The 27,743-nt window shown below is 35.9% G+C and overlaps 1 protein-coding gene across 2 annotated transcripts in view; it reads left to right on the forward strand.

The window, feature by feature from the left end:
- FAM172A (family with sequence similarity 172 member A) overlaps positions 1 to 27,743 on the forward strand; it is a 375,530-nt gene that overhangs the window by 150,201 nt on the left and 197,586 nt on the right. For both annotated transcript variants that reach the window (XM_054715061.1, XM_054715062.1), the window contains one exon: positions 7,445 to 7,663. In XM_054715061.1, coding sequence (XP_054571036.1) covers positions 7,445 to 7,663 — 219 coding nt within the window. The remainder of the gene's footprint in view (positions 1 to 7,444; positions 7,664 to 27,743) is intronic.

A 27,743-nucleotide genomic window follows, 5' to 3' on the forward strand; every position in this document is an offset into this window, starting at 1 on the left:
ATAAGTAATTAAATTATTTAGCAGAAGAAGTATGAGAAGATCTTCTGACATAGGTCACTGTGGGAAGGGAAATTCATAGCTGTACTCAGTTGCACCTGTTAGGAGATAGATGTGTATAGAAGCGTTTTCCTTAGATTATGAAATTATTTTACTTGTTAAAGTGTCTGCATCTATACAGTGCAACTATACATGCACATATACACACATACCCAAGCAGTGCATTTGCACTGTCGTGGAGTAAGTTAAAATACTACTCTTAACACAAACATAGCTTACCAGTTAGAGTTAGTCATCCTTGGAAGTCTAGCCAGAATGTCTTACGAAAATTTTACCATAATACTTTCTCCTTTTTTCCCTTTGTATATTCCTCTTTTTCTTGAAGAATAAAATAAGACATATTAGGGATTTGCACTTAATTCTGATTTAGGATTTTCTACTGAATGGAAATATCTCAAAATAAAAGGTGGTTCATAAATATAGCACTGTACCTAGCAGAGTGCTTGATAGATAGTAGTTGCTTATTTAATATTTGTTGTATAAAGTCAGTGTTTAATGAATTACTGACATGAGATCTAGTGCATTATGTCCACATCCTTGTAAGTGGACTTGAGGACTACAAGCAAAGCATTGATATAACCTTGAAACAACAAGAATATTTAAAATATGGTATTTTAATTTGGGGAAAAAAAGAAAGGTGACATGTTAAGATAAAGTGATTTGTGTACTATGGTTCTTAAGCAGGTTTTAAGAGTAACTTAAAAACGTAAGCATATATTGTATGCTATCTAATTGGGTGAAAGATAATATTTTGAGATTGACACAATTTTATGATGGAATTTAATAAGAAGTTAGGAGAATATTGGACTTTCATTCAGTACTCTTAAACATAAAGGTGTTAACTAGCATGCAGAACAGTAAAGTTCATGAGATAAATCTGTCTGTCCATCCAAGTCCACTTGGGACCATGCAATAAAGGACGTGTGTCTATATCCATTTAAGGATTTCGATTTATCATTGACTGGGCAACAGTTGTAGCTTGTAATTCTTTTCAGTTTACTGTGGGGTAAGGGAGGGTGTATATTTATTTCTTTTTATAAAAATGAGAAGCAAAGAATATAAAAAATGTCATAATGCTGTATTAAAGTATGTTTCTGTCCTGCATAATGAATGGTAAATGTTTTTAGAATGCTGTTGTATTTTTACAGAATGCTTTAATATGATATTGAATATGAATATGAAAAGAAAGTTGTGACATTTAAGCAACATAATATTTTAAAACCTAGTAAAAGTTAGAAGAAGAGCAGGTGAAAATATGGGTAAAATGCAAAGTGAATATTTTAAAATAAATAGTACTTGGATAACCTGGGATGTCAGAACCGGAGACAAGGGTGTATGTTTGTCAATATATCCTTCATGTTTTACAGACTCCTAAGGGAACAAGGGAAGATACAATTTCACCTTTTCTGTGCCAAAACATTTTAATTATATCTTCTTCCAACTACAGCGGTTCAGTAACCAAGGAGCTGACATTGATGCATGTGTTGATAAAGCTGCAAACATTCAAAATGAGATTAACAAAGATTTTGAGCAAAGGGTGACAGCTAATTTTGCACAGTTTTCTGCATCTAATTCAGGCCAGCGTAATAATAGAATATTTTATAACTGTTTTGTTATTCAAAAGGACATTTATGATGTGTTTATGTTTGTAGATATCATTATATCATACTCAAAAATTATCTATTCTGTAGCTTAAAACTATTTGCATCTCTGTTATAACCCTGAAACATTATTAAAGGGGGAAAAAACCCTCATAAGTTTTTGTGGGTTTTTTTGCAATCATACTTTATTCTTAGAACTCTTTGCCTTTACCTTATTTATCTTAAGCACACTAACTAGGGAAGATCTAAAGATAGCAAACATATATTTTCTAATATTGCTTAGTATGCACTAATCAGATGGCCAAGAAAGTTATATTCAACTTATTTAATTAATAAAATTGTTGTTTCTTTATATTCTTGAGCTCCTTTGAGCACATTTCAGTTTATTTCTTTTCTCCTCTATTCTCTACTTGAAGGCAGCTGACAGTCTTCTTTCACTTTTCTTTTTGTTTGTGAAATTCTCTCTCTCTTTTTTTATCCACTCACTTCTCCATCTGCTTTCACTTTTGTTTGCTTGGGCCGTCTCTCATCCCAACTTGATAATGAGGAATGCAGTGTGACCCTGACCTCTATCAGCCCATGCATGACCTTCTGACTCTACCATATAACCTTTGACCTTCTCTTTGACAGCTTGATTAATTACCCTGTGTTATGATTTATGAGTAAGTGCTATGTAAAAATAATAGACAACAGGTGGTCCTCTGAAAACTTTTTGTAGGATGTTTTCTTTTACTTACTAACTTGATGCGTTATTTGAAGTTGCAAACTTACTAGGTTGGTCTGTTGATTCACATGGTATTTTTATACTATGGAGTAGACATTAGAATTTAGATAGCTACAGGTTGAAGCATGACTGTGACAAACAATTTACAAGATATTAGTAGGGTGCTGTTATCTAAATGCACATTGGGAAGAAGCACAAAACAGAGTCAAGTGACATTTCAGGCATTTCAGTCCCAGGTCACGTCTTGAGAAAATTGCTGAAATAATGGAGGGGGCATTTTTCAAGCAGAGCTGCAGCTCCAACAGCTATGTTTACTTTAACGCTCCACTAGTGACTTCTGATAGGTTGTCATGACCTCTTTTCACTGTTGCATGTAGGATGTTGCAACAGTGATATGCACATACCCTTCTTGTGAAAAAGATGAGAATAAACACAGCATACATCTTTCAGGAAAGATGAATGGACAGTGGTTTGTCCATTTTAACCGTGGGTAAATGTAGTTTATAAACACTTTGGATTTCATTTCCCTTGAGGAAGAACACCTATCTTCTTTCAACCCAAGCAAATAGAATGCTGAACTTGAAAAATATGAGTGATAAATTTGTGTAAAATGATCTCTTACAGAGCCTTGCCTGAAGACCAAAAATGGATAGTTCCATAGGTCAAAGGATTCTACTCTGGCCCCTGACCCCATTGGTCACATGTGGCTTGTAGTGTTGGAAGGTTAATATGTAGAGCTCAGTACTTTCAGCTGATTTTTTTTTTAATTTAGCCAACCACAAAAGAGTTGAAAAGATATAGAATTTGCTCCTGTTTTTAATTTTCTTTATAATTGGTAATTATTAGGTAAATTAACTTAGCTAAATCTTCAGTTTTAGCAAGGTCTCTTCTGGGGTCAAAAGTACATTCTGTTTTTGGTCAGGCATTTAAAAAATATATCTAGTGTAGAATATTCTTGATAAGTACATTTCTATTCTGGTTTAATTTCTTTAGCAAGAGTTCCTCTCTGTGTTTGGCACCACCTCTCTGTTTTAGACCTCTCTGACCTAAGCCATCATTTGTTGATTGAATGATAAATGAACTATTACTTATTAGTAAGTGCATCTCTAGACTTCAAAGTAAAGAAGGCCTGGAGGCCTGTGTATTTTGTTTCAATCACAGCAAGTACTTGTGCTGAATAAAATGCTATATCTACCTATAAAATTTTGAGGATTTCTGATTAAGATCCTATGGTTATACCATATGAACACTGATCTGAAAATAAAGCTACAGTTATAGCTATAAAAAAGAATAAAAAAATGCAATGAGATAAATTAAAGAGATAAAGCTTACTTTTACCAGTATCTGTCCTCTTTATTACTTTCTTGACCAAATAACAGTTAATTTACAACTTCATGTATGCTTTGTCTCTTGAAACGTTGGCTATTGGAATTGATTTGGATAAATCAGTATGAGAGATGCTAAAAGTTTTATTTAGTTAGTTGTACAGTGTTTGATAATCAGTTTGATCATTCTGTCTTATTAAAAATAACATAAATCTCCATGTATATTTGAAATGACCTAACTTTTCATCTTGTGAGCAACTTAGGATGCTTAAGGAATAATTAAATATAAAAGGAATACTTAAATATAAAATGTTTAAGGTTGTAAGCATTAGAATACTTAGAATGCTCCTTGTTAGAATGGCAATGCAAAGTTGTTTTATGATATTGCATTGATGCCAGATTTTTTACAATACTTTTGAAAAACTTTATGAGTGCATTTGTTAAAGGTCAAAATAGGATCATTTTTCTCTTATTTCTGTGTATACTAATTGAGTTACTGGGAATAGAAAGAGTTTATTTTTAAAATGGCATTCTGATTTTTAAAAATATATAAATTAATATTATTTACCTTAAGTGGTTAAATTTAACTACTGGTGTTTTCTGCCTTGACTATTTGCTTTGACTCTTTGACTTCCATATCTTAAGGTTGACATGGCAAAAATCTTTGTAGCTTTATTATGTAAAGGGATTTGTTTGACAGTGTTCGTATGTGACAGAGAGAAGAAAAAGATGAAATTTTACTGTATATCTGTGATTAGAGCACATAAATGGATAGTTATCTTAATTTTGTTACTTAGCTTTTTCCTACTCATTATAATATGGTTATAAATGGTCTTTGTGAATATTGCATTAATTAATTTATTAGAAAAATTTTAATTGAAAAATGTAAGATTTTATGGAATGGTAATTAAATTTCCAGCAAAGACATTTATTAAAATTAGCTTTCATTTCTGTGGAAAATGTTCCCGAATATTTGTTCTCTTAATTAAATTGGCAATATGAAATATCTAAATGCTAAAATATTTTCTAAGTAATCCAGGTGTTCAAAGAGAAACATTCGTTGTTACAATCAAAATAATAAAAAATTCTTTAATTGATTTATATAGTGGTGTTTTTAAAATAGAATCATTTTTCATCTCTGGGTGCCTCAGTGAAAATTGACATTGTGTCTTTTTAAAATTGGACAAATGAGTCATGTAATTTTCAGTTACATAATCAATAACTTACACAAATACTACTTTGATGATTTATGTGTCTGTTTTTATACTTATTTAGATGGGACACATCAAATTTCAGAATCCATTTAAAATAAAATAGACACAATAATGTTCCAATTCATGATTTCCAAAAATTGAAGTATAAAGTTCTATTCAGATAAACCTGATAATTAAGAAAGTCTTTCCAGTGATTAACTTATAAAATAGGGTGAGAATTGTAATTCCTGTAACTCAGAATTTTGTCTGAAGTGTTTGTCTTTATTGGGAATTCATTCATTTTGCAGAGGATACTAATGTTCTACCAGTTTAAGTCCCACTTTGTTATCATGTCTAAATTTTTGAAATTATCATTAAAATATAGTATATCACTGTTTTCATCTCTGACTCATGTGTAAGTGAGCGAGAGAGTGTGTGTATTTAAAGTTCACTTCACTCAGAGAAGGCAGGGAAGAAACATGACAGGAGACCACTTACTCTCGGTACAGAAACTAGTAAGGAGGCAATTTTCTTTTTGGCCTATGGTGACCTTTTTTGACTATGTTCCCTACACCAGAGACAGTGTACTGAATGCCTCTATTTCACCCTGTTTAGCAGAGTGCAACAGTGTTCTTTAACTTACTTTTGGTGGGAGGAGAAGTTATAGCTGAAATTTGAGAAGGGCGTGAAAAGTTGTAAGAGGCACAAGGAAGAGGGGAAGGAACTTCCTTCAAATGTGATTTTAATAACTAGTCAAGTGTGTCCAACTGTAGAAAATCACCAAGTGACAATCTGTCTACCTGACAGTGATCACAATGAATTACAAGACTTTTGAATAGCTATACAGATTAGAATAAAGCAGGACCAAATAAAATATCTTTTGTTGGTAAAACTTTGTTTTACCAGCTAAGAAACTTGAAAAAAAAAAAAGCCTTCTTTGTGCTTTGATGTAGAACGTTTAAATTTAAAGTCTTGTAAAGTATTTTATAAGGCTTTCATGAAAGAGGTATGTATCTAAAAGTTCTATTCAAACATATATTGAAGAATATGTGGGATATTGTTAATCAATTTGGTACACATTATATAGTTTTCACATATGTAAAGACAACTATATCTTAATTAACAGTCCTGTCACTAAAATCAGAACTTAAATGATCTTCAAAGTCTCTAAACCATGGTTTTAGACAATAACTGATCTCTTGAGGAAGGGGGGTAGAGTTGAAAGGATCCCAGTGAAGTTTGTACGTGGTTTGTGAAATCAGCTGTTAAAAAAACCAAGTACATGCAGCAATGTAGCATATTTAAAAATATGATAGTTGCGTCTATGCTATTATTACTGCTATCAGTTTTTTAAATCATCTTCTTATATGTTAGTTTGGCAAAAATAATGAAATTTCAAACAAAGTAGAAGATTCTACAGTTTTGGAAATGTACTTACTTTTTTTTTTTTTAAGTAAGGATGATTTGTTAAAGCTTTATGTTTTGTAGCTCTGATGTTTTTATTACAATATAATACATGTTTTAGGTATGACCTTACAGGATTGTGTAAGGCAAAATTAGGACACCCACAGAACAGAATTGAATAGACAAGATACATAATTCTTTCAAAATGTGTGTTGTGCATGTTTGTCAGTGGTAATTGTTTATCCTTCTCTATTTTCTCAATAGAATATTTCATGAGTTATAACAATATAAATACCAAAGTTTTCTTAATGATAACCATAGAAGTATTGCCTTGCTAGCATTAAATCAGACAGGAAAATGTGCTTTAAAATTGTTTAGAAAGGCTTAATAGTTCAATGAGCTGTATTTTAATTTTTGAAACTTGTTTACTTATATTAGTTCTTTATGAAAAGAGATTTTTATGGTAGTTAAAAAATGAAAGCAATTTCAGGGTTAAAGTGTTGCTGCCATACATCACACTAAGATTAATTTATTTTGTTTTATGATTTGTGTGGCTTTCTGAAAGAAGAGAGGGGAAAAAATCCAAGGTGCACAGGTAGACACTATATGTTTATGATAATATACATATTATAATATACATATATAAATATTAGATTATATTTATTCCTTTTTACCATTAAAACAAAAAATGCTTACTGAATAACAAATTGTAAAGGAAAGAAAAATCCAACAAAATGCAGTTTGAATTTTGAACTTAAATTTCAAAGAGGTTATTTTCTCCAAGTATATATTACAAATATTAATGTGGTTTGAAAGTGTACTTTTAATTCACAGTTCATTTCAATTATTTTTGGGGTTTTAGAAGACCTGAAGTACCTTTTAAAAATTTTAAACTTTATAATCTTTATGTTAAAAAATGTGTATTTTCTTCTTATAATAATGTATGGTTATTTACATAAACAACCCAGGCAAACCATTTCATACACCTTTCTTTTGGAAAAATTAAAACTATAACCTTTTATGAAGAAATGTTTTAATGAATATACAAATATATTAAATAACTTATGGAATTTTAAAGAAATTTTTATGAATTGAAATGGTTTCTAGGATTAAATTAATCTGTCTTTTCTTTCTAAACAGGAAGGATATGGAGTAATAGTTTTGAATCCCAATGAAAACTATATTGAAGTAGAAAAGCCGAAGATACATGTACAGTCATCTTCTGAGAGTTCAGATGAACCAGCAGAAAAACGGGAAAGAAAAGATAAAGTCTCTAAAGAAACAAAAAAGCGACGTGATTTCTATGAGAAATATCGTAACCCTCAAAGAGAAAAAGAAATGATGCAGTTGTATATCAGAGTAAGTAATAAGTAAGATGATTACTTTTCTTCATTATTTTCCTTATGTTTTATTTCATATAAATTATTTTATCTATTTTTTGAAAGAAGCTGTTAATTCCTTAATTTCTAACCATTTATTTTCCATGGGTGCTACTTGAATGAAATGTATTCTACTTTTTAAATCAAAATTACGAACACGTTGTTCTTATATCAGTGTGATAGTTTATATAAGTCTCAAAAGCAGTTAATAATGCACTGCACGAAACATCAGTCTTCATCTCGAGTGGTGATAGTTTTAATGTGTTGTTTTTCTACAAGCAGCCACCCATCCACTGTGTCTCAGCTTAACTTCTGTAGGCAGATAGTGGTGGGAAGAGTAATTAATATCTTAATAAATATTTAAGCTAGAATATTTGGGAATAGTGTAATAAGGGAACTCTGTCATTTGCTTTTTTCTTGCCCCATGAACCTTTGCACTTTGTAATGCTAGCAGCATGAAATCGTTACAGCAGTACTGCCCAAGGAGTTCTAATTCTGCAGGGGGCACAAACAATTTTATTTGCACTTTGACACATTCTGCTTGATATACACTGTGTATTATATATATGAAACAGACTCATGCAGTTTTCAAAGCCCTTTTTGTGGATTCTAGAAATATAATTTAATAGTAAAGCATGTGAAAAATGCTACAGGGTATGTAAAATAGTAAATTGATAGGTTCTTCCAAAGTGAACAAGTCAGAACATTTAAACATAGATAATTAACATTTTATAAATTATACAATAAGATAGTAGTAAAGTTTGAGATTATTCAGCTTGAGCTATTTTTACATTTACTTTAAAAGCTCATTAATAAATTATTTCGTACCACCTTTCATGGGAAATACATGGCTTTCAAAGTTACTTTCTTGAATATACTTCTAGTTCAAGGCATAATCACTATACTTTTGAGAATGGTACTCAAAGTATTCAAGCCATTTGATTATATGTCAGTCTGTTGAGTAAGTTATGACATGTAATTAGTAGCGAAAGCCACGTATCAATTCTCAATACCCAAAACATGTGTTCTTGACCAAGAATACCCAAAGCACATCAAACAATGAGTCAAGCGAAAGTGTCGCAGATTATAATATTTAAATTTCTGAAAAGCATCTTGTTAATTAATATATTATTGGGGTGGGGGAACAGTTAGTTAGACTTGGAATCAGTAAGGAGCTTGCTTGTCCTAATGCAGTTATGTTACTGCCTTTCTTCCTGTGACTGCATCAGAGTCATATCTCCTTTAACGGTTGTCCTCAGCTTTTTGTTATATGATCCAGTCTATCAACCACTATCTGAAGACAGACTTTTATAAAAACTGTCTCTGATATCCAAATCCCAAATGCAAATTATGTAAGGTTTTTGAAATATAGAAATCATTATGAGTATTCACTTGCTTATGTGAAATGCACACAAAGTGATTTTGGGTATTGTTTTTTATTTCTTCTTAAACAGTTTCTTTTATTTGCCTATGATATGTACAGACTAAGCATCTATGTCTGACATCTGTCTAGTAGGTTTTATCTCTTCTTTTCTATTTTGTCTTTATCTTGTCGCCATTGCTTTGATTTTTTCTTTGTTCTCTTGTATGGGTGCATTTTCTTTATTCTGTTTTTCACATCTGTTTAGTTTATCCCAGCATCGATTTTTTTTTCTTACACCAAGGGGAAATATCTTTTTATGTTGCTTCATTGTTAAGATTTGCTCTCTTTCCCTTTGTCGTTTTCTTTAATTCTTTTATCTCTTTTACACTTCTGCCATTTTTACTTCTTTCCTTATTATGTCTTTTTGCCTCTTTCTTTCTTTTCCCATTTCACTTAACAGTCTAGGTTTCCATTAAAAGGGCTAAAAGACAGAAATAGACTCATGTAAGTAACACAGCTTTATACCTGATAATCTTAGCTATGAAAAAATGTTATTTTTCTTAATAAATACCTTTCTCTTAATATCTCCTAGAATTGTGTAAAGTAACAGAGTTAAGCTGATAGCTTCAAACATACTTATATATAGTAAGGCATGATCCTATAATAGGAATGAGAGGAATGCTTCATTTTGTATACAGGGCTTCAATTCTTGGGTAATTTTGATCCACTTGAGAAGTAAGTTCTTCTAGTAAGTACGCTTCTTCTGTCTACATAGCTCCAAATAACAAGGGTTTGTAATTTTCATACACAAAGCATGGCATGTGATGGAGATAAATTAACTTTTATTTATATATAAACATTTACATTTGAAATTTATCATTTATTCTTTGAAACAACTCTATGAGGTAGGTGGATCAAATAATTTTATCCTTCTTTTATAGTTAAGGAAACGGATGCACAGATGGTCCATTTTTGTCTAGGATTACATAACTAATAAAACGGTAGAGCTAAGGTTTGAAACCAGGACTTCTAATTAATATGTATTGTTGCTCCCTTTCTTTTTTACCAAAGTGTTCTAACTGGTTGAAAACAAAATATGTATCTGAAATATGAAAACTAAACCAATTATAATGAAATCATGATATGATATAGTAATACATGTGATTATTATATAGATTTTAACCAGTTATCACTTAATTGATACTATTAAATGTCTATAAACAATTTATATGTAATATATCTATAATATAGAAATAAATAATAAATATATTGTATTATATTAAGATATGTTTTCTTTTTTAATAGGATCACTAATATTGATTTAATTTTGCAGATGAGGAAACTGTAGATCAAAACTTAGTTTCGCCCTAACTGGTTTGGCTCAGTGGATAGAGCGTCGGCCTGCGGACTGAAGGGTCCCAGGTTCAATTCCGGTCAAGGGCATGTACCTTGGTTTCGGGCACATCCCCAGTAGGAGGTGTGCAGGAGGCAGCTGATCGATGTTTCTCTCTCATCGATGTTTCTAACTCTCTATTCCTCTCCCTTCCTCTCTGTAAAAAATCAATAAAATATATTTAAAAAAAAAACACAAAAAAAACTTAGTTTCATGAGAGCAGGTACTTAATCTGTTTTGCTGACTGCCGCATCCCCAGAGCCTAGAACAGAGCCTTCATAATGAATATTTGTGGAGTAGGACCTTCACAATAAATTTTTAGTTACTAATGTGTTGGAGCCAGGATTAAAATCCCAAACCACTACTGCTTTTTAAAATATGCCCTGCATCATTAAAGTATGCTACATGGTTGCTCCCCGATCTAGTGACTTAGAATAAATTCTAAAAATTAATGGTAAAAAGTATGTCAAGATATATTTGATACCTTGATTGATCTTATACATTTTCATCTGAATATATAAAAGTTGGATATTCTGTTTTCCTTTTTAGCTACATCATCTTGGTGCTAAAATTATGGATATTTTATTCTGACCTACTGCTATTTTTGTTTTACACACTTGCCGATAAGAATACAGGCAGACTGCTGTACTGCTCTACCCTATATACACTTTGTGCTTTCTGGGATCTGTAACTTTGCTTCTTTTTACTTCCTTTAATCCAGATTCTATCCATCTTATAGTACCAAGCTGATATCCCACATTCTCCACTCACCGTAATCAGTGACTTCTCCTTAATATGATTCTTTGAAATTATTGTTTAGTTAACTTATATGGAATTTGTCATGTGCTATCTTAAAACATTGTCTTTGTCTCATAATATTATTAATATTACCAATTTATCTTTCATGCCTTCCCACTAGATCTTCCCAGAACCCTCTAGATCTTTGAGCATGCTTTATAGGTTTTGGAAATGCATGTCAATCCTTATAAGTAGATATGAGCCAATTTTCACACTAGTACAGAGGAAGTGAGGAACTGTGAGGAACTGATACTACACCCACACTTAAAATCCAATCCCTGAAAGGAGACCAGAACAAAAAGACTAGGCCTTACTCTAGAGATACCTAGATAATGTGACCTGCAGCATAGGAATGAGGGTTATTCTAATGTCAAACGGGATCATAGAGAGACAAGTACTCCAACTAAGAAAGAAGACCAATTAGAAGAATTTTATAGTTTGTATTCCACATAGGTGGATATACGCAAAAGTGATTTGAGGACAAATCTATGAAATACTGGGTTAAAACTGTTTTATTGTCTCTTCCCTAAGAGACTTAGTTGTAGGCTATGGTGATGGGAAGTAAAGAAGGAGGATGATTAAACCAGAGCATTTTTTTTTAAATGCTAGAAGTGGAGGAAGGGGAGGAAATTATATGGCCACACAAGGAAAAATTCAGATGTGGAGGAGACATTTACAGAATAGGAATCTTGGCAGAGCCTGGCATTACACATTGAAGATACTCAAATATTTATGGATTGATAGCTTGTTGACATCCATCACAAAAATCTTATTCCTTAACATGCAAGTTATGTGGTGTCTAGTTTTCTGACGGATTTTTTCAGCATTCATGTGAATTTTTGCAATTGTTCAGAAACAGTTAACTCCAATAAACCGAAGCTTTCTTTTTAAAAAAAATATGTTTTTGATGTTCTGACTTGGGTTATGTCCAAAATATTGGTGAAGGCTGATAAATATCCTGTCTTCTCCTCTATGCCTCTTCTCTTCTGTGCTAATGCCACTGGAGTAATTTCTATCTAATGTTTTTGCAACGAAATTAAATTTATTTATATTACAATCAATGATTGTTTAACCTCTGGGACCTTTTTTATTTTCCTAGTATATACTAGTATTTGAATTTTCTTTTTTTCTGGAATCCAGTAAATAGCCAAAATCTCCTTTAAAATTTTAACAAATATCTAGTATGTACAAGAAGAAATAATGTAGAATCCAGGTCTAAAATCGTAAAATTAGCAAAGTATAAGTTTATTTTACTTACAAAATGAGTATAAATAGATATGAATCACTATTGGATTATATAGCACATTTCTAATTGGGAGCAAAGCTTGAGAGATCAAAGTACCTACTGTTTCATGTGGCAACTTTCCTTAAATATGAAATAATGTACTTTTTGGCATATATTATGGTTTAATAAGGGAATTGATTTGGTCTAGGCAATAAACATCATGTCAGACATTCCTGGCATGAAAACCTGCTTAATATGTTTTGTAATAAGACAGAATTTTTTGTTCTTGAAAACATCTGCCAACTGAATTCAAGAGTGAAGACAGAAAATGTCATCAATTCAGTGGTAATCCTATAAATTTAGTTTCTTTTTGAGCAATACATATCAAGATACACAAAATTTCCAGTGTTAATCACCACTGGTTATAGTACTTTGTAAAACGATGAAACAAAAATATTTTATTTTTGTATAATGTGTTAATTAATTCATAATGAATTTTAATATTTCAACAGATAAAATTTTAACAAGCATCTTGCCAACAGATCATTTTTTAAAGCATCTGTTTTTTAATGTGTTGGGTTGAGAACTGAGTCAAATGGCTAAATATGTACATATATTCTTTTTAAAAACATATTTCCACCCCCATAATTATAGATACACTATTTTTCCCCCTCAGACCACAAGGGGTTGCTGCTGTTCATATTGGATTTTGCTTTCCTCAGAAACTGAATCGCCCAATTACGCTACATCTTTTCTCTCTTCCATTTTTTCCCCTTAGTCCAAATTCTCTTAAAATATATTTAAAAAGAAAAACCAAACCAAAACAAAAAACAGTCTTAACTAGTAACTTAACAATCAATATAAGAATTTATTATTTTAAATATTAGAGGCCTGGTACATGAAATCGTGCACGGGTAGGGTCCCTTGGCCTGGCCAGCAATCAGGGCCGGCCAGAGCCTTCCTTCCCCTGGCTGCCGCCTGCCGGCCAGGGCCTTCCTTCATTCTGCACTGCCCCCTGGTGGTCAGCGCATGTCATAGTGAGCGGTCGAACTCCCACTCAGTTGAACTCTCAGTTGGTTGAACTCCCAAGGGGACTATTTGCATATTAGCCTTTTATTATATAGGATAGTTCACATTCCAAGGCCTTTACATTTTTCCAAAAGAACTTAAAACCTATCATTTAAGGCAGATTGTGATAATAACTATTTTTATTTCTGTTTTTAGTGTCTGAATAACTTTCAGAACCATACCCATTGTGGAGAGATAGTGTAGAGGTGAGATTAAAAGTGTAGAGTCTGCCCTGGTACAATGATTAGAGCATCAGCTTGTACGCCAAAGGGTCACAGGTTCAATTTCCAGCCAAGGGCATGTACCTAGGGCAGTGATGGCGAACCTATGACACGCGTGTCAGCACTGACACGTGTAGCCATTTCTGATGACACGTGGCCGCTGAGGCGGCCGCATGCCGAGAATGAAACATTTGCTGCTCCTGAGGATGAAACATTTGCGAAATAATGTTTTTTCCTCAAAGTGACACACTACCCGAGTTAGGCTCAGTTTTTTGGTGAAGTTTGACACACCAAGCTCAAAAGGTTGCCCATCACTGACCTAGGGGCTGAATGAAAGAAGGTGAAGGGATTGCGAGTAGGCAAAGGGGGGATATGGGGATCCAAAGTGACTTAGCTTTGGACAATGGGCGCATGGTGCAGTGTGCAAGTGATGTTTTGTTGAGTTGTACACTTGAAACCTATATGGCTTTGTGAACCAATGTCACTCCAATAAAGTGATTAAAAAAAGGAAATCAATAAAATAATTAGATCTTTAGATTTAGGACAAAACAACAAACCAAATCTCTGCATTTATGCGTTTTAATTGACTATTGGCCAGTTTTGATGTGTGGATTCTGCCAGAAATATGATGCAGTGGAAAGAATAAGAACTTTAGAATCAAAGAGATGCATGCTATAATCTTAATTTTGTCACTTATAAGCTATGATTTTGTGCAAGTCACCACTCTTCTCTGAGTTTTAGTGTCTTCATCTGTAAAATAAGAATAATCATAACTATTAGGCTGTTGTAAGGAATAAATGAGATAAATTAACATATGAAGACAACCAGTGGAATATCTATATATCCCCTTTCCTTTTTCTTTCCTCCGTACACCCATTTCCTTAGGAACTATGGGGAGAATTATGGCTGAATGAAGTCTATCCCAAGTGGTTTATAATCGATGCTTCTCAAACTGTTAGGTCTCAGGATGCCTTTACATGCTTAAACTCTTTTTTTTTTTTTTTGCTTTAAATAATTTTTTATTATGTGATTACAGTTGACATACAATATTATATTAGTTTCAGGTGTACAACCCAGTGCTTAGACATTAAAAAATTTACTAAGTGATCATCCCAGTAAATCTCGCACCTATCTGACATCATACATAGTGGCTGTTCTGTAACTGTTGATTTGTACTTTTTTTTCCCCCCTTCACTGTTTTCACCCAACCCTCCAACACTCCTCCCATCTGGCAGTTGTCAAATGTTCTCTGATCTATAAGTCTATTTTTGTTCTGCTTGTTCATTTATTTTGCTGTTTAGATTCAATTGTTGATAGGTATTCATTGCCTTTTTACTATTCATATTTTTTTATCTTTATTTTTCCCTTCTTTGTAAAGAAGACCCTTTAATATTTCATGTAATACTGGTTTGGTGGTGATGAACTTCTTTACCTTTTTTTTCTTTCTATGAAGTTCTTTATATGTCCTTCGATTCTAAATGATAGGTTTGCTGGGTAGAGTAATTTTGATTATAGGTCCTTGCTTTTCATCACTTTGAATATTTCTTGCCAAATCCTTCTGGTCTGTGAAGTTTATTTTGAGAAATCCATCTGACAGTATTATGCAAGCTCCTTTTGTCTTTAACCTTTGGCACTTTAATTATGATGTGTCTTGATGAGGGCCTCTCTCAGTACATATTGTTTAGGACTCTGTGTTTCCTGGACTTGTATGTCTATTTCCTTCACCAAGTTAGGGAAGTTTTCTGTCATTATTTTTTCACATAGGTTTTCAATTCCTTACTCACTCTCTCTTCTTCTTCTGGCACCCCATGATGCAAATGTTGATATGTTTGAAGTTGCCGTATTATTGAGAAGAGGAAATCAGGTTTTATGTAATGTTGCTATTGTAAATTTTTGGCAGTGAGGCATACTTTTTTCCAATTAAAAGGAATGTATACAATTCAATCAGTCCATATTTGTTTACTGGTTTATATAAAGAGTATATTTAGGAATAATATTACTTATAGGAAAAGGATTCTATCAGAATAAGGTGCCAAAAGATAATAACTGAAACTTGGTAGGTATTTTTTAGAGACATAACAAGTTCAACTAGTTTATTTCTAGACATAGAGGAAACTGAGATTAAGAGAAATTATGTAATTTGTTCAGGATTGCACTGTGATTAGTGACAAAGCTGGTACTGGTATTGAGGTTGTTCTGTTTACCATTCTGGTTATTGAAATTATCATATTAGAAATAGGATTTTTTCCTCTATTCATATTCAGAAGTGGTTTCTCTGGCCTTTGTAGCTGATGGGGTTGATGTGGGTTGAGGGATGTGTGTGTGCGTGTGTGTGTGTGTGTGTGTATGTATAGATTATTAAGCAGGGAAAGGGATAAGTGGGCATTAAGTAATTTAGACTTAAACCTAAAAGTTACTTGAAAAAGTATTTCTCAGGTAATCTATTTTAAGATCTAAGAGGAACAATATAAATTTGAAAATCTTGATGCATTATATGTGAATTATGGTGTTAACTATACCTAATTCACTCCTAATGTTCTTTGTTTTGATATCACATGGAGAGTGAAAAAAATTCCCTCAGAATTTTTGTGCAGCTTGCATATACATTAATGCCATCAGAGAAAGGGTATTATTTGTGCATATATATAGCTCAGTCAATTAAAGATTACTTATATTTTTTCATTGATTTTTAGAGCCTTTTATCACATTTTTACATCTCTGAATTGGGGATGCATATTAAAACTTAATGGCACATTATGGATTATTTGGTGACTTCTTTTTCTTGATGGTACATAAAACATTGGTATCTTTCAGAATTGACCGTATTATAGATGGATGGAATATGGTATCAGATAGGCCTGCCTCATTACACATCTCTAAAGGGACATAGTTCTTATCTAGCACCCCCTAGAATTATGCTGTGTGTAGACTATCTATATGGCCTTGTGGGGTAGCCCTAGTAGAGATGATATGGAGGTTAATTTTTTTCTTACATTTTATCCCATATTTGACCCCATAAATTGTACAAAGATCACTAGCCTACTGCTTGGCAGGTAGTGACTCCTCAATAACCACATTGAGAGCAGGTTTGAATTTCTTCCAGTATCAGATGTGATATTGTTGAGAAGAAGTAGATCTCTAGATAGTAATTCTAGGAAGTAATGACTAAATAAGTGTATTAAATTGAGATGCTAGCCCCTAAGTGCCCTCATTGTTTGCATAAAGCCTTACTTTAAAAATATTTTGGCACTTTTAAGATACCTAAAACAACTATTAGTATGATAAAAGTACAATATCACTGTACCTTCATTGATTTTGTGCCAGGACCCAAGTGATAGGTATTAAAGATAAAAGGTGGGAGGAGAATGAAGTTTCTACTTAAAGCACATGAAATTGGCCAGGATATCAAACGTATCTTGAAACTGGAAAAAAAGTATATCCTGTTGAGTGGCACTGCCTTGAATGGATCTCTTTGCATTGCAGTTCAGTTGAGTCCTATTTACAAAATGTCATACTTGCCCAGCCTTTTGTGCGATATGGGCATAAAAAAGCCAGAATTCTTGTTCTCCATGGGGCTCACTCATAATCCCATAGGGAGGCTAAAATGTTCATAAGCAACTCTGATATTAGGCTGATTGTGGTAAATATTTTGAAGCAGTTCATGTGTACATTGTAGGAGTACCAGAAAGGGAAAAAGTGTTTTTCAGTGAGGACTCTAAGGGTCCTTTCACAACTATTAATATAGCATTAATAGTAAAGTTCAAATACTTAAATGATTAATTATAGACCACATTGAATTTTAAAGTTTGAGAACTACCTTATTAAATCCAACTTATTATTGCAATGAGAATCTCAATATTTTTAATTTTTATTAAATTCATTGGAATAACATTAGTTAATAACATATAAATTTCAGGTGTACAACTGTATAATATGACTTGTGAATACTCTATTTTGTGTTTTCCAGTTTCCTTCTACTGTATTTGACCCCCTGTACCCTCTTTATCCTCCCACCCACCCCAACCCCATTCTCCTCTGGTAACCACCATTCTGTTGTCTCTATCTGTGAGTGTTATTTTATTTGTATATTTGTAGAGGCCCAGTGCACGAAATTCGTGCATGGAGGGGGGTTGTCCCTCAGCCCAACCTGTACCCTCGCCAATATGGGACCCCTCAAGGGATGTCTGACTGCCCATTTAGTGGATCGGGCCTAAACGGGCAGTTGGACATCCCTCTCACAATCCAGGACTGCTGGCTCCCAACTGCTTGCCTGCCTGCCTGCCTTCCTGATTGCCCCTAACCGCTTCTGCCTGCCAGCCTGATCACCCCCTAACCACTCTGCTGCCAGCCTGTTTGCCCCCAACTTCCCTCCTCTGCCGGCCTGGTCACCCCTAACTGCCCTCTCCTACAGGGTTGATCACCTCCAACTGCCCTCCCTTGCAGGCTTGGTCCCTCTCAACTGCCCTCCCTTGCCGGCCGGATGCCTCCCAACTGCCCTCTCCTGCTGGCCATCTTGTGGTGGCCATCTTGTGTCCACATGGGGGCAGGATCTTTGACCACATGGGGGCAGCTATATTGTGTGTTGCAGTGATGATCAATCTGTATATTACTCTTTTATTAGATAGGATAGAGGCCTGGTACAGGGATGGGGGCCAGCTGGTTTGCCCTGAAGGGTGTCCCTGATCAGGGTGGGGTTCCCTTGGGGCATGGGGCGGCCTGAGCAAGGGGCCTGTAGTGGTTTGCAGGCCAGCCACACCCCCTGGCAACCCAAGCAGAGGCCCTGGTATCTGGAATTTATTTTCCTTCTACAATTGAAACTTTGTAGCCTAGAGCGGAGCCAAGCCTGGGGCTCCCTCCCAGGCCCCAGCCATTTGTGTTGGGGTTATAATGGAAACTTTGTTGCCTTAAGCGGGTGGGCCCGGCCAGGGTGTTCGGAAAGCTTTGCTTCCCCTGTTGCCAGTGGCAACCCTGGCCTGCTCTCTCAAGCTCCATTCTGCCACTATTTGTTTGAATTTGTTTACCTTCTACAATTGAAACTTTGTAGCTTGAGTGGAGGCTTAGGCCTGGCAAGGGCAGGCGGAAAGCTTGGCTTTCTCTGTTACCTAGGAAACCTTGCTCTCTGTAGCTGTAGCCATCTTGGTTTGGGTTAATTTGCATACTCGCTCTGATCGGGTGGTGGGCGTGGCTTGTGGTGTGTCGGCGGTATGGTCAATTTGCGTATTTGTCTATTATTAGATAGGATTTCTTTTGTTTGTTAATTTATAGATTTTTGTTTTATATCCCACATATGAGTGGAATTGTACAGTTCTCATCTTTTCCCATCTGACTTATTTCACTTAGCATTATGTTCTTGGGATCTATCTATATTGCCACAAATGGCAATATTTCATCTTGTTATGGTTGAGTAATATTCCATTGTATATATGTACCACATCCTCTTTATCCAATCATCTACTAAAGAACACTTTGGTTGTTTCTATGTCTTGGCTATCTTCTATAATAATAAAAAAGTAATATGCTAATTAGACTGGACGTCTTCCAGGTGTCATTCCTGACGAAGCTGGGGCCAGAGAGAAGCCAGCCTGGGTCCCCGGTGCCTGCAGGCGGCCGGAAGGAAGCAGCCCAGGTGCCAGGTCCCGGGTGCCGGAGGGAAGCCAAGGCCAGCAGATGGGGGAAGGAAGAATTTTCATGCATTGGGCCTCTAGTTGTGAATAATGCTACAGTGAACACAGGGATACATATATCTCTACAAATGAGTGTATTTAATTTTTTAAAATAGATACCTAGAAGAGGGATTGCTGGGTCATATAGTAGCTCTTTTCTTAAATTTTTGGAGTACCTCTATACTGTTTTCCAGAGTGGCTGCACCAATTTACATTCCCTCCAGCAGTGTCAGAGGGTTTCCTTTTCTCCACATCCTCTCCAACACTTGTTATTTCTTGTCTTATTGATATTAACCATTCTGACAGGTGTGAGTTGGTATCTCATTTGGATTTGGATTTGCATTTCCTTTATAACTAGTGATGTTGAGCATCTTTTCAAATATCTGTTAGCGTTCTATATATCTTTCTTGGAGAAATGTCTATTCGGGTCCTCTGCCCCTTTTTTAATTCAATTGTTTGTTTATTTTTGTTGTTGTTGAGTTGTATGGATTCTTTATATATTTTCAATATTAACCCCTAATTAAGGTATCATTTGCAAATATCTTCTCCCATTCAGTTGTTGCTTATTTTGTTGGTGATTTTTTTTTTTTTTACTATGCAAAAACATTTTAGTTTGATGCAGTCCCTTTCATTTTTTTTTTTTTTCTTTAACTTCATTTGCTTTGGCATCAAATTCCCAAAAACCACTTTGAGATCAAGGTCCATAAATTTTGTACTTACATTTTCTTCTATGTAGTTTATCGTTTCAGTCCTTAATATTCAAATCCTTAATCCATTTTGAGTTAATTTATGGCTGTGGTATCGTATAGCACTCTAGATTCATTCTTTTGCATGTGGCTTTACAGTTTTCCCAACACCATTGAATGCTTTGGGCTCCTTTGTCAAAAATTACTGGCCCATATATGTGTGGGTTTATTTGACTCTCAATTCTGTTCTACTCTGAGAACCTCACTTTATATGATAACTAGTGGCCCTGTGCACAAAAATTCGTGCACTCAGGGGGTCCCTCAGCCCAGCCTGCACCCTCTCTCAGTCTGGGACCCCTTGGGGGATTCTGACTGACGGTTTTTGACTGAGTGGTGCTCCCCCTGTGGAAGCGCACTGACCACCAGGAGCAGCTCTTGCGTTGAGCGTCTGCCCCCTGGTGGTCAATGTGCATCATAGCAACTGGTCGTTCCGCTGTTAGGGTCAATTTGCGTATTACCCTTTTATTATATAGGATTCTTGGTATGAGTTATTTTATATGATGTTATATGACAATTTTTGTTAAATATTATAAACCACTCAAAATTTCACCATTTTAAAGGAATTAATTTGGTAGATGTTTTTGATACATTTGGGGAATTATAATATTTCAATTTTCAGTAATGTGGTGGTGTTTATTCCTGATGTTTGAATGGTTTTGACTTTAATTTTAGCATAAATAAAGCTTATTAAACATATAACTGCCAAACCATTTAATGTTCCTTAACTATTCCTTCTTTTGTTTTACCGGCCCCACCATATATTAATTTTATATCTGTGCTAAAACAAATGTGAACACTAACACACACCCATACAGCCTTATTTTCTACCATCTTTTATATTGCATTTAGTGTAATTTTTCGCACTTTCCCAAATGAAGGATTTAATTGAGGTTATACATATATTTACTCTACAAAGTAGATATCTAAAAGAAAGGCTTAGCTTTATTTTATTTCTTCATTCTCAGGGCTTAAATGAAAGTCTGTTTAGCCAGGTGTCTGTGATAGGATTATAATTTGCTTTACACCAGAGTCTCTGGTTTATTTTGTGGTTAAGGAAGTAAGTCAAGCTGCTTAAGACTTTCAGTGAAACTTATTGTTGACACTGTTGTGACCTGAAAATACTGTTACTGTTTTAATCATCAGACTGAACATTGCCACTGAAACCTGATATGACTTTTGTACCTGTTAACAAAAGAATGTATCGATAGTTTGCTTTTACAAATATGTTCTGGCATAAATACCATTGAATATAAATCACTATTAGAGAAGTGATAACTTACAACATTTAATTTTAATATTAAAAATATTGGCAAAGATATTATTATTTAACCTGTCTTTATTTATATGTTCTAATATAGCAGTCACCAACCGGTGGTCCGCAGACCACTGGTGGTCTGTGAGGTCCGAAAGGTTGGAGACCGCTATTCTAATATACATTAGTTCCAAGTTCTTTATCTATCCTATCTAATAAAAGAGTAATATGCAAATTGACCATCACTCCAACACACAAGATGGCTGCCCCCATGTGGTCAAAGATGGCTGCCCCCATGTGGACACAAGGCAGTTGCCACAAGATGGCCATCAGGGGAGGGCAATTGGGAGGGACCAGGCCTGCAAGGGAGGGCAGTTGTGGGCGATCAGGCCATCAGGGGAGGGCAGTTGGGAGGGACCAGGACTGCAAGGGAGGGCAGTTGGGGGCGATCAAGCCTGCAAGGGAGGGCAGTTAGGGGTGACCAGGCTGGCAGAGGAGGGAAGCTGGGGGCGACCGGGCCAGCAGGGGAGGGCAGTTGGGAGGGACCAGGACTGCAAGGGAGAGCAGTTGGGGGGGACCAGGCCTGCAGAGGAGGGCAGTTAAGGGTGACCAGGCCTGCAGGGGAGGGCAATTAGGGGTGACCAGGCCTGCAGGGGAGGGTAGTTAGGGGGAAACAGGCTGGCAGGGGTGCAGTTAGGCATCAATCAGGCTGGCAGTGGAGTGGTTAGGGGTTGATTAGGCTGGCAGGCAGAAGCGGTTAGGGGCAATCAGGAAGGCAGGCAGGCAAGCGTTTGGGAGCCAGCAGTTCTGGATTGTGAGAGGGATGTCCGACTGCCAGTGCCCGTTTAGGCCCGATCTCATGGGACATCCCTCGCGGGGTCCCAGATTGGAGAGGGTACAGGCTGGGCTGAGGGACACCCCCCACCCCACCCCGTGCACGAATTTTGTGCACCAGGCTCTAGTATATCTATATATACAAAAGCTTAAGCAACTGAACAACCGGTTGACCGGTCACTATGGCGCTCACTGACCACCAGGGGGCAGACACTCAACGCAGGAGCTGCCTCCTGGTAGTCAGTACCCCTGGTGGTCAGCGGGAATGCCACTCAGCTGACCGACCTGTCCCAGCGGCCCCCCAACCCAGCAGCAACCACTCACTCCCTTAGTAGTCCTGCAAGTCCAATCTCCAGAGAACAGACCAGTGCCACCAGCATGATCGCCACAGTGCCACCAGCCTCTTGGAAGTCAGTCTCGGGCACTGTGGCCTCTTCCCCTCCTTAGACGCTCTGCAAGGAAGAAATGATATAAAAGCAGCTGCTAGGTGGCTCCTGACATCTGGTGCAAATGTTAGCTGGATGGATCCGGATCCCAGGCTGGCAAGGGCATTCCATTGCCTGCCCAGAGGGCTGATTGTGTTCTGGTCCCCCTATCCCCCTTAGGATGGGCGCCAGTTGCAGGGCTCACGGCTGGCAAGTGCCGCTGCAGAGGTGCGAGCCTCTCCTGATCTAGACTGACTGGGCGCAAGCCTGCAGCAGGCACAGCAGGGCCAGTATGAGTGGGAGCGGCAGGCAGGAGCAGCAGGTGGCGTTCGACTGCCGCTTTCGGCCCAATCCCTGCAGGCCATGCTGAGGGACCCCACCCATGCACAAATTCATGCACCGGTCTCTAGTTACATACAAATGGATTATATGTGATCAAAAGAGTGTTCTTCTAAATAAGAGAAATTTTATAACTGTATTATAAACCCAGTGATTTGGGTAATATCTTTAGTTTTGTTTTGTGTTATCTTATGTACATTAGTAGATTAAATACACTTAAATGTGCTTGATTTGATTGGGAATATGGGAATAGACTCAGAAGAGGGTGACATCAACTGTGTGACTAAATACAGCATCAGCACTAAACAATGGCCTCTGAGCAGATTGGTGTAACATATTTCACTAGAGGCCCGATGCATGAAATTTGTGCAAGAGTAGGCCTTCCTTCCCCCCAGCCTCCAGCACCGGCTTCCATCTAGCACCTGGGACCCGGGCTTCCCTCTGACACCCAGGACCCAGACTTCCCTCCAGCTGCCAGCAGGCACCCAGGACCTGGGCTTCCCTTGCAGCCCTGGCTTCATCCAGAATGTTGTCCAGAAGGATGTCTGGTCTAATTATCATATTATGCTTTATTATTATAGATTGCCAAAAACAGCCTATATCAAACTTGACCAACTGTACTTGGTAAGTTTATGATTCCATTGTTAGTTGGCTAACCAAGTGATATTTTTAGAGAAGTTAAAAAAAAAATACCTCAACCAATAAGTTATTAAACATTTCATCAAGTATTTATTAAACAGCACTATGCTAGGCACTTGGGATACAAGGATTGGCAAGACATGATCTTTACCATAAGGACGCAATAAGGGAGAGATGTACTAGATTGACAATAATACTTAGGTTGGGGGCATGGTCATGGGGTGGGAGTGGAAGATCCATGGAAAGTTTCCTGGAGGATGTGATACCAGAAATATATTTTAAGTTAATTTATCAGAACTAAAAGAGGACAGTGGAAGTTCAGGAAAGCAAGTAAAGGGAAAAGAGAAGGCACAGAAATAAAATTACCCATTTATAAAAAGTAATACCTAAAGAATATGTTGATTTTCAAAACCAGTACAGCAATTTTTGTTTAGTTATTTGTTATATATCTGAACCACAACTGGAGTTCAGTTGTTTATTGTGTTCATTTTAACATGACTATTACAAATCTTTCTCTAATTGGGTTTACAATATGTGAAGAAAATGAAAGTGATTATTTAACATAGTGTGTGTAATATCATATTCCTCATCCCAATATCAGATGTACCTGGCCCTGTACTCAGTTTTCACCTATATTTTTATCCAGTCTTTTAATCTTTTTATTAACATACTAGAGGCCCAGTGCATGAAAATTCGTGCACTTGGGAGTGGGGGGTCCCTCAGCCCAGCCTTTGCCCTCTTGCAGTCCGGGACTCCTCGGGGGATGTCCACCTGCCAGCTTAGGCCCGCTCCCCCGGGGAGCGGGCCTAAGCCGCAGTAGGACATCCTTAGCACTGCCAAGGAGGTGGGAGAGGCTCCTGCCACCACCGCTGCACTCACAGCCGTCAGCCCAGCTTGTGGCTGAGCAGAGCTGTCCCTGTGGAGTGCACTGACCACCAGGGGACAGCTCCTTCATGGGTGTCTGCCCCCTGGTGGTCAGTGTGCATCATAGCGACTGGTTGTTCCCAGTTGTAGCACCAGTAGGGTCAATTTGCATATTACCCTTTTATTATGTAGGATAACTATTTCAAATGTTTATTATGAAATGTACAACAAATAAGTTTAAAAATAATAAGATGAGCCCTAACCAGTTTGGCTCAATGGATAGAGGGTCAGCCTGCGGACTCAAGAGTCCCAGGTTTAATTCTAGTCAAGGGCATGTACCTTGGCTGCAGGCACATACCCAGTGGGGAGTGTGCAGGAGGCAGCTGATCGATGTTTCTCTCTCATCAATTTTTCTAGCTCTCTATCCCTCTCCCTTCCTCTCTGTAAAAAAGCAATAAAATATATTTTTAAAAAATAAAAATAAAAATAATAAGATGAATACTAGAATACCTACACAACTTAATAAATAGAAAATAAAATCTTAACGGTATCTAAGAAAACCTCCTCCAGGCACATCCTGGAGAATTAGTGTTCCTTTAAATTTCATTGTAATTTACTAAATATGAAATATGAATTGAGAATTAGTGTTCCTTTGCTTTTCATTATAATTTACTAAATATATATATTTTTGTAAATATATTTATTGTTTGGTTTTGTCTTTTGCTTTTACCATATTTATTTGCTTTGTGGGATTTATTTTTTTGGCACAACACCCATTTATATGCTTAGCAATAATTCCTTTATTCTTCTGCATGATATTTATTTACTTATCCACTTTACTATTGATGGACATTGGTGCTGTGTTTTCAGGTTCTTGTTATTACAATCTAAGCTTCTAATGAACATCTTCATGTACCTCCTGGTGCTCATCTATAAGAATCCTCTATATTCTGTACTAAAGTATAGAATTACTAGGTTAAAACTTCACTGGTTAATAGCAAATTATTTCTGAAAATAGTTGTATGAATTATTCTGTTCAGTCATATGTCCATGCCCTTTGCTTCACAGCATTCACAAATCTTTGTATTATCTGACTTAAAGATTTTTGTCAATCTGGAGACTATAGTATGGCATCTCATTGTGGGTTGTTGTTTTTTTTTTTAAATATTTTTATTGACTTCAGAGAAGAAGGGAGAAGGAGAGAGAGATAGAAAGAAACATCAATGATGAGAGAGAATCATTGATCGGTTTCCTTCTGCATGCCTCCTACTGGGGATCGAGCCCGCAGTCTGGGCATGTGCCCTCGACTGGAATTGAACCTGGGATCTTTCAGTCTATAGGCTGACGCTCTATCCACTGAGCAAAACCGGCTAGGGCTCATTGTGGTTTTAGTTTATATTTTTAATTTCTAATGTGGTTATGTATCTTTTCATTTTTAGTTTGCCATCTATGTTTCCTCATCTGTGAATAGCTTGTTTGTGTCTATTTTGTTATTGTTTTTATTCTTACTGACTTGTAGATGTTATTTGCATATTACAGATCACTCCTCCACTCTGGTTTTTCTTTTCACTCTTTAGAAATCTTTTGAGAATATTCTTAATTTTACTATAATAAAAGGTATCAATTTTATTCTGTATGGTTTACTCATTAATACCTTGTTTGAAAAGTTCTTACCTATTCTGAAGTCACAAATATCTCCTCCTATATTTTCTTTTTTAAAAAATATATTTTATTGATTTTTTACAGAGAGGAAGAGAGAGGGATAGAGAGTTAGAAACTTCGATGAGAGAGAAACATTTTTTAAAATATATTTTATTGATTTTTTACAGAGAGGAAGAGGGAGGGATAGAGAGTTAGAAACATCGATGAGAGAGAAACTGGGGATGTGCCTGCAACCTAGGTACATGCCCTTGACCAGAATCGAACCTGGGATCCTTGAGTCCGCAGGCCAATGCTCTATCCACTGAGCCAAACTGGTTTCGGCTCCTATATTTTCTTTTATGTCCTTTAGAATATTTACTTTCACTGTTAAGTTTATGTTCTATCTAGAATTGATTTTTATGTTTGAAATGAAGTGTGAATCCAGTTTCATTTTCTTCATATTGATAATTATACTGAACCTATTTAATCAAAAGACCATCCTTTCTTCAATGGTATTTAAGTGTTTTATTCACTAGAAATTTGTTTTTATGTTTATTATGTAGCTATATCCCCTTTAAATTTTTTCCAAAGTTAATCAGTTGTCCTAATACCATTAAAAATAAAATTATTTTTGCACTGATTTGAAGTGCTATCTTTAACCTAGGTTGAACTCTTACATTCTTGCTTTTGTTTCTGAGTTTTGTTCTGTACTTTCCAAGATCTGTCTACACTTGCCAGTGTCATTCCAACTTAATCTTTGAAATTTTATTGTGCATTTGTATCTCCAGTGCCTCAATGTAGTAATAGCCTTGTTTTAATTTCCTATTCTCTCCTTCCCTACACTGCAAGTTCAGGTTAGAAATGTAAGCCCTATTATACTACCATCACGACAGTCTATCTCTCTCCTTTCTTTCCCTTCCTCCCATCTTTATCATTATTAACATAGATATTATGTTATAGGATTATAGTTTTTTACAGTATGGTGTTTCTTTTCCTAGAACAATTATTTTATATTTGCAAGCGGGCTAATAATTATATTTATAACACATATTTGGCTTTATAATATATCTATGTAACTATCAGCTCTCACTGCCAATCTTTTTATTCTATCATTTCCCAATGCGTAAGTGCTTAATTTTATTTCTTAGGCAGTTGAAATAGTGGACTTTAGAAGTAGTTTGGGTGTCAGTTTAAAAATAGTGTTAGGATGACCAATGAGCAGGACATGCTACTTGATTAGATTAGGTTTAAAGAAAAGGAAGGAATATAAGAGGTCTCCCAGGACCTATCTACTCCATTGGGTTGTAATGAGAATTCAAGAAGTAAGGTAGTTGAAGTCACTTTAAAGATTTATTTTAAAAATGTAATGTAAGATGTGTTCATGTTCATACCTTTGTGAGAACTGAAATTTTAACCAATGAAATTGCACAGTGACCAGTGAGAAATAATGAACCTCTGGGGCTCCATTTTTTCCTCTGTAAAATGGATAGATATGGAAATAAGTGGGAGGTCATAATTTCTAAACTTTTATGATTCCATGAAATAATGAAATGATTCTTATTTAAATAACCTCTTCTACCATCCTTAAA

Source organism: Eptesicus fuscus, chromosome 4 (assembly GCF_027574615.1).
Source record: "Eptesicus fuscus isolate TK198812 chromosome 4, DD_ASM_mEF_20220401, whole genome shotgun sequence".
In the NCBI taxonomy this organism is placed as follows: domain Eukaryota; kingdom Metazoa; phylum Chordata; class Mammalia; order Chiroptera; family Vespertilionidae; genus Eptesicus; species Eptesicus fuscus.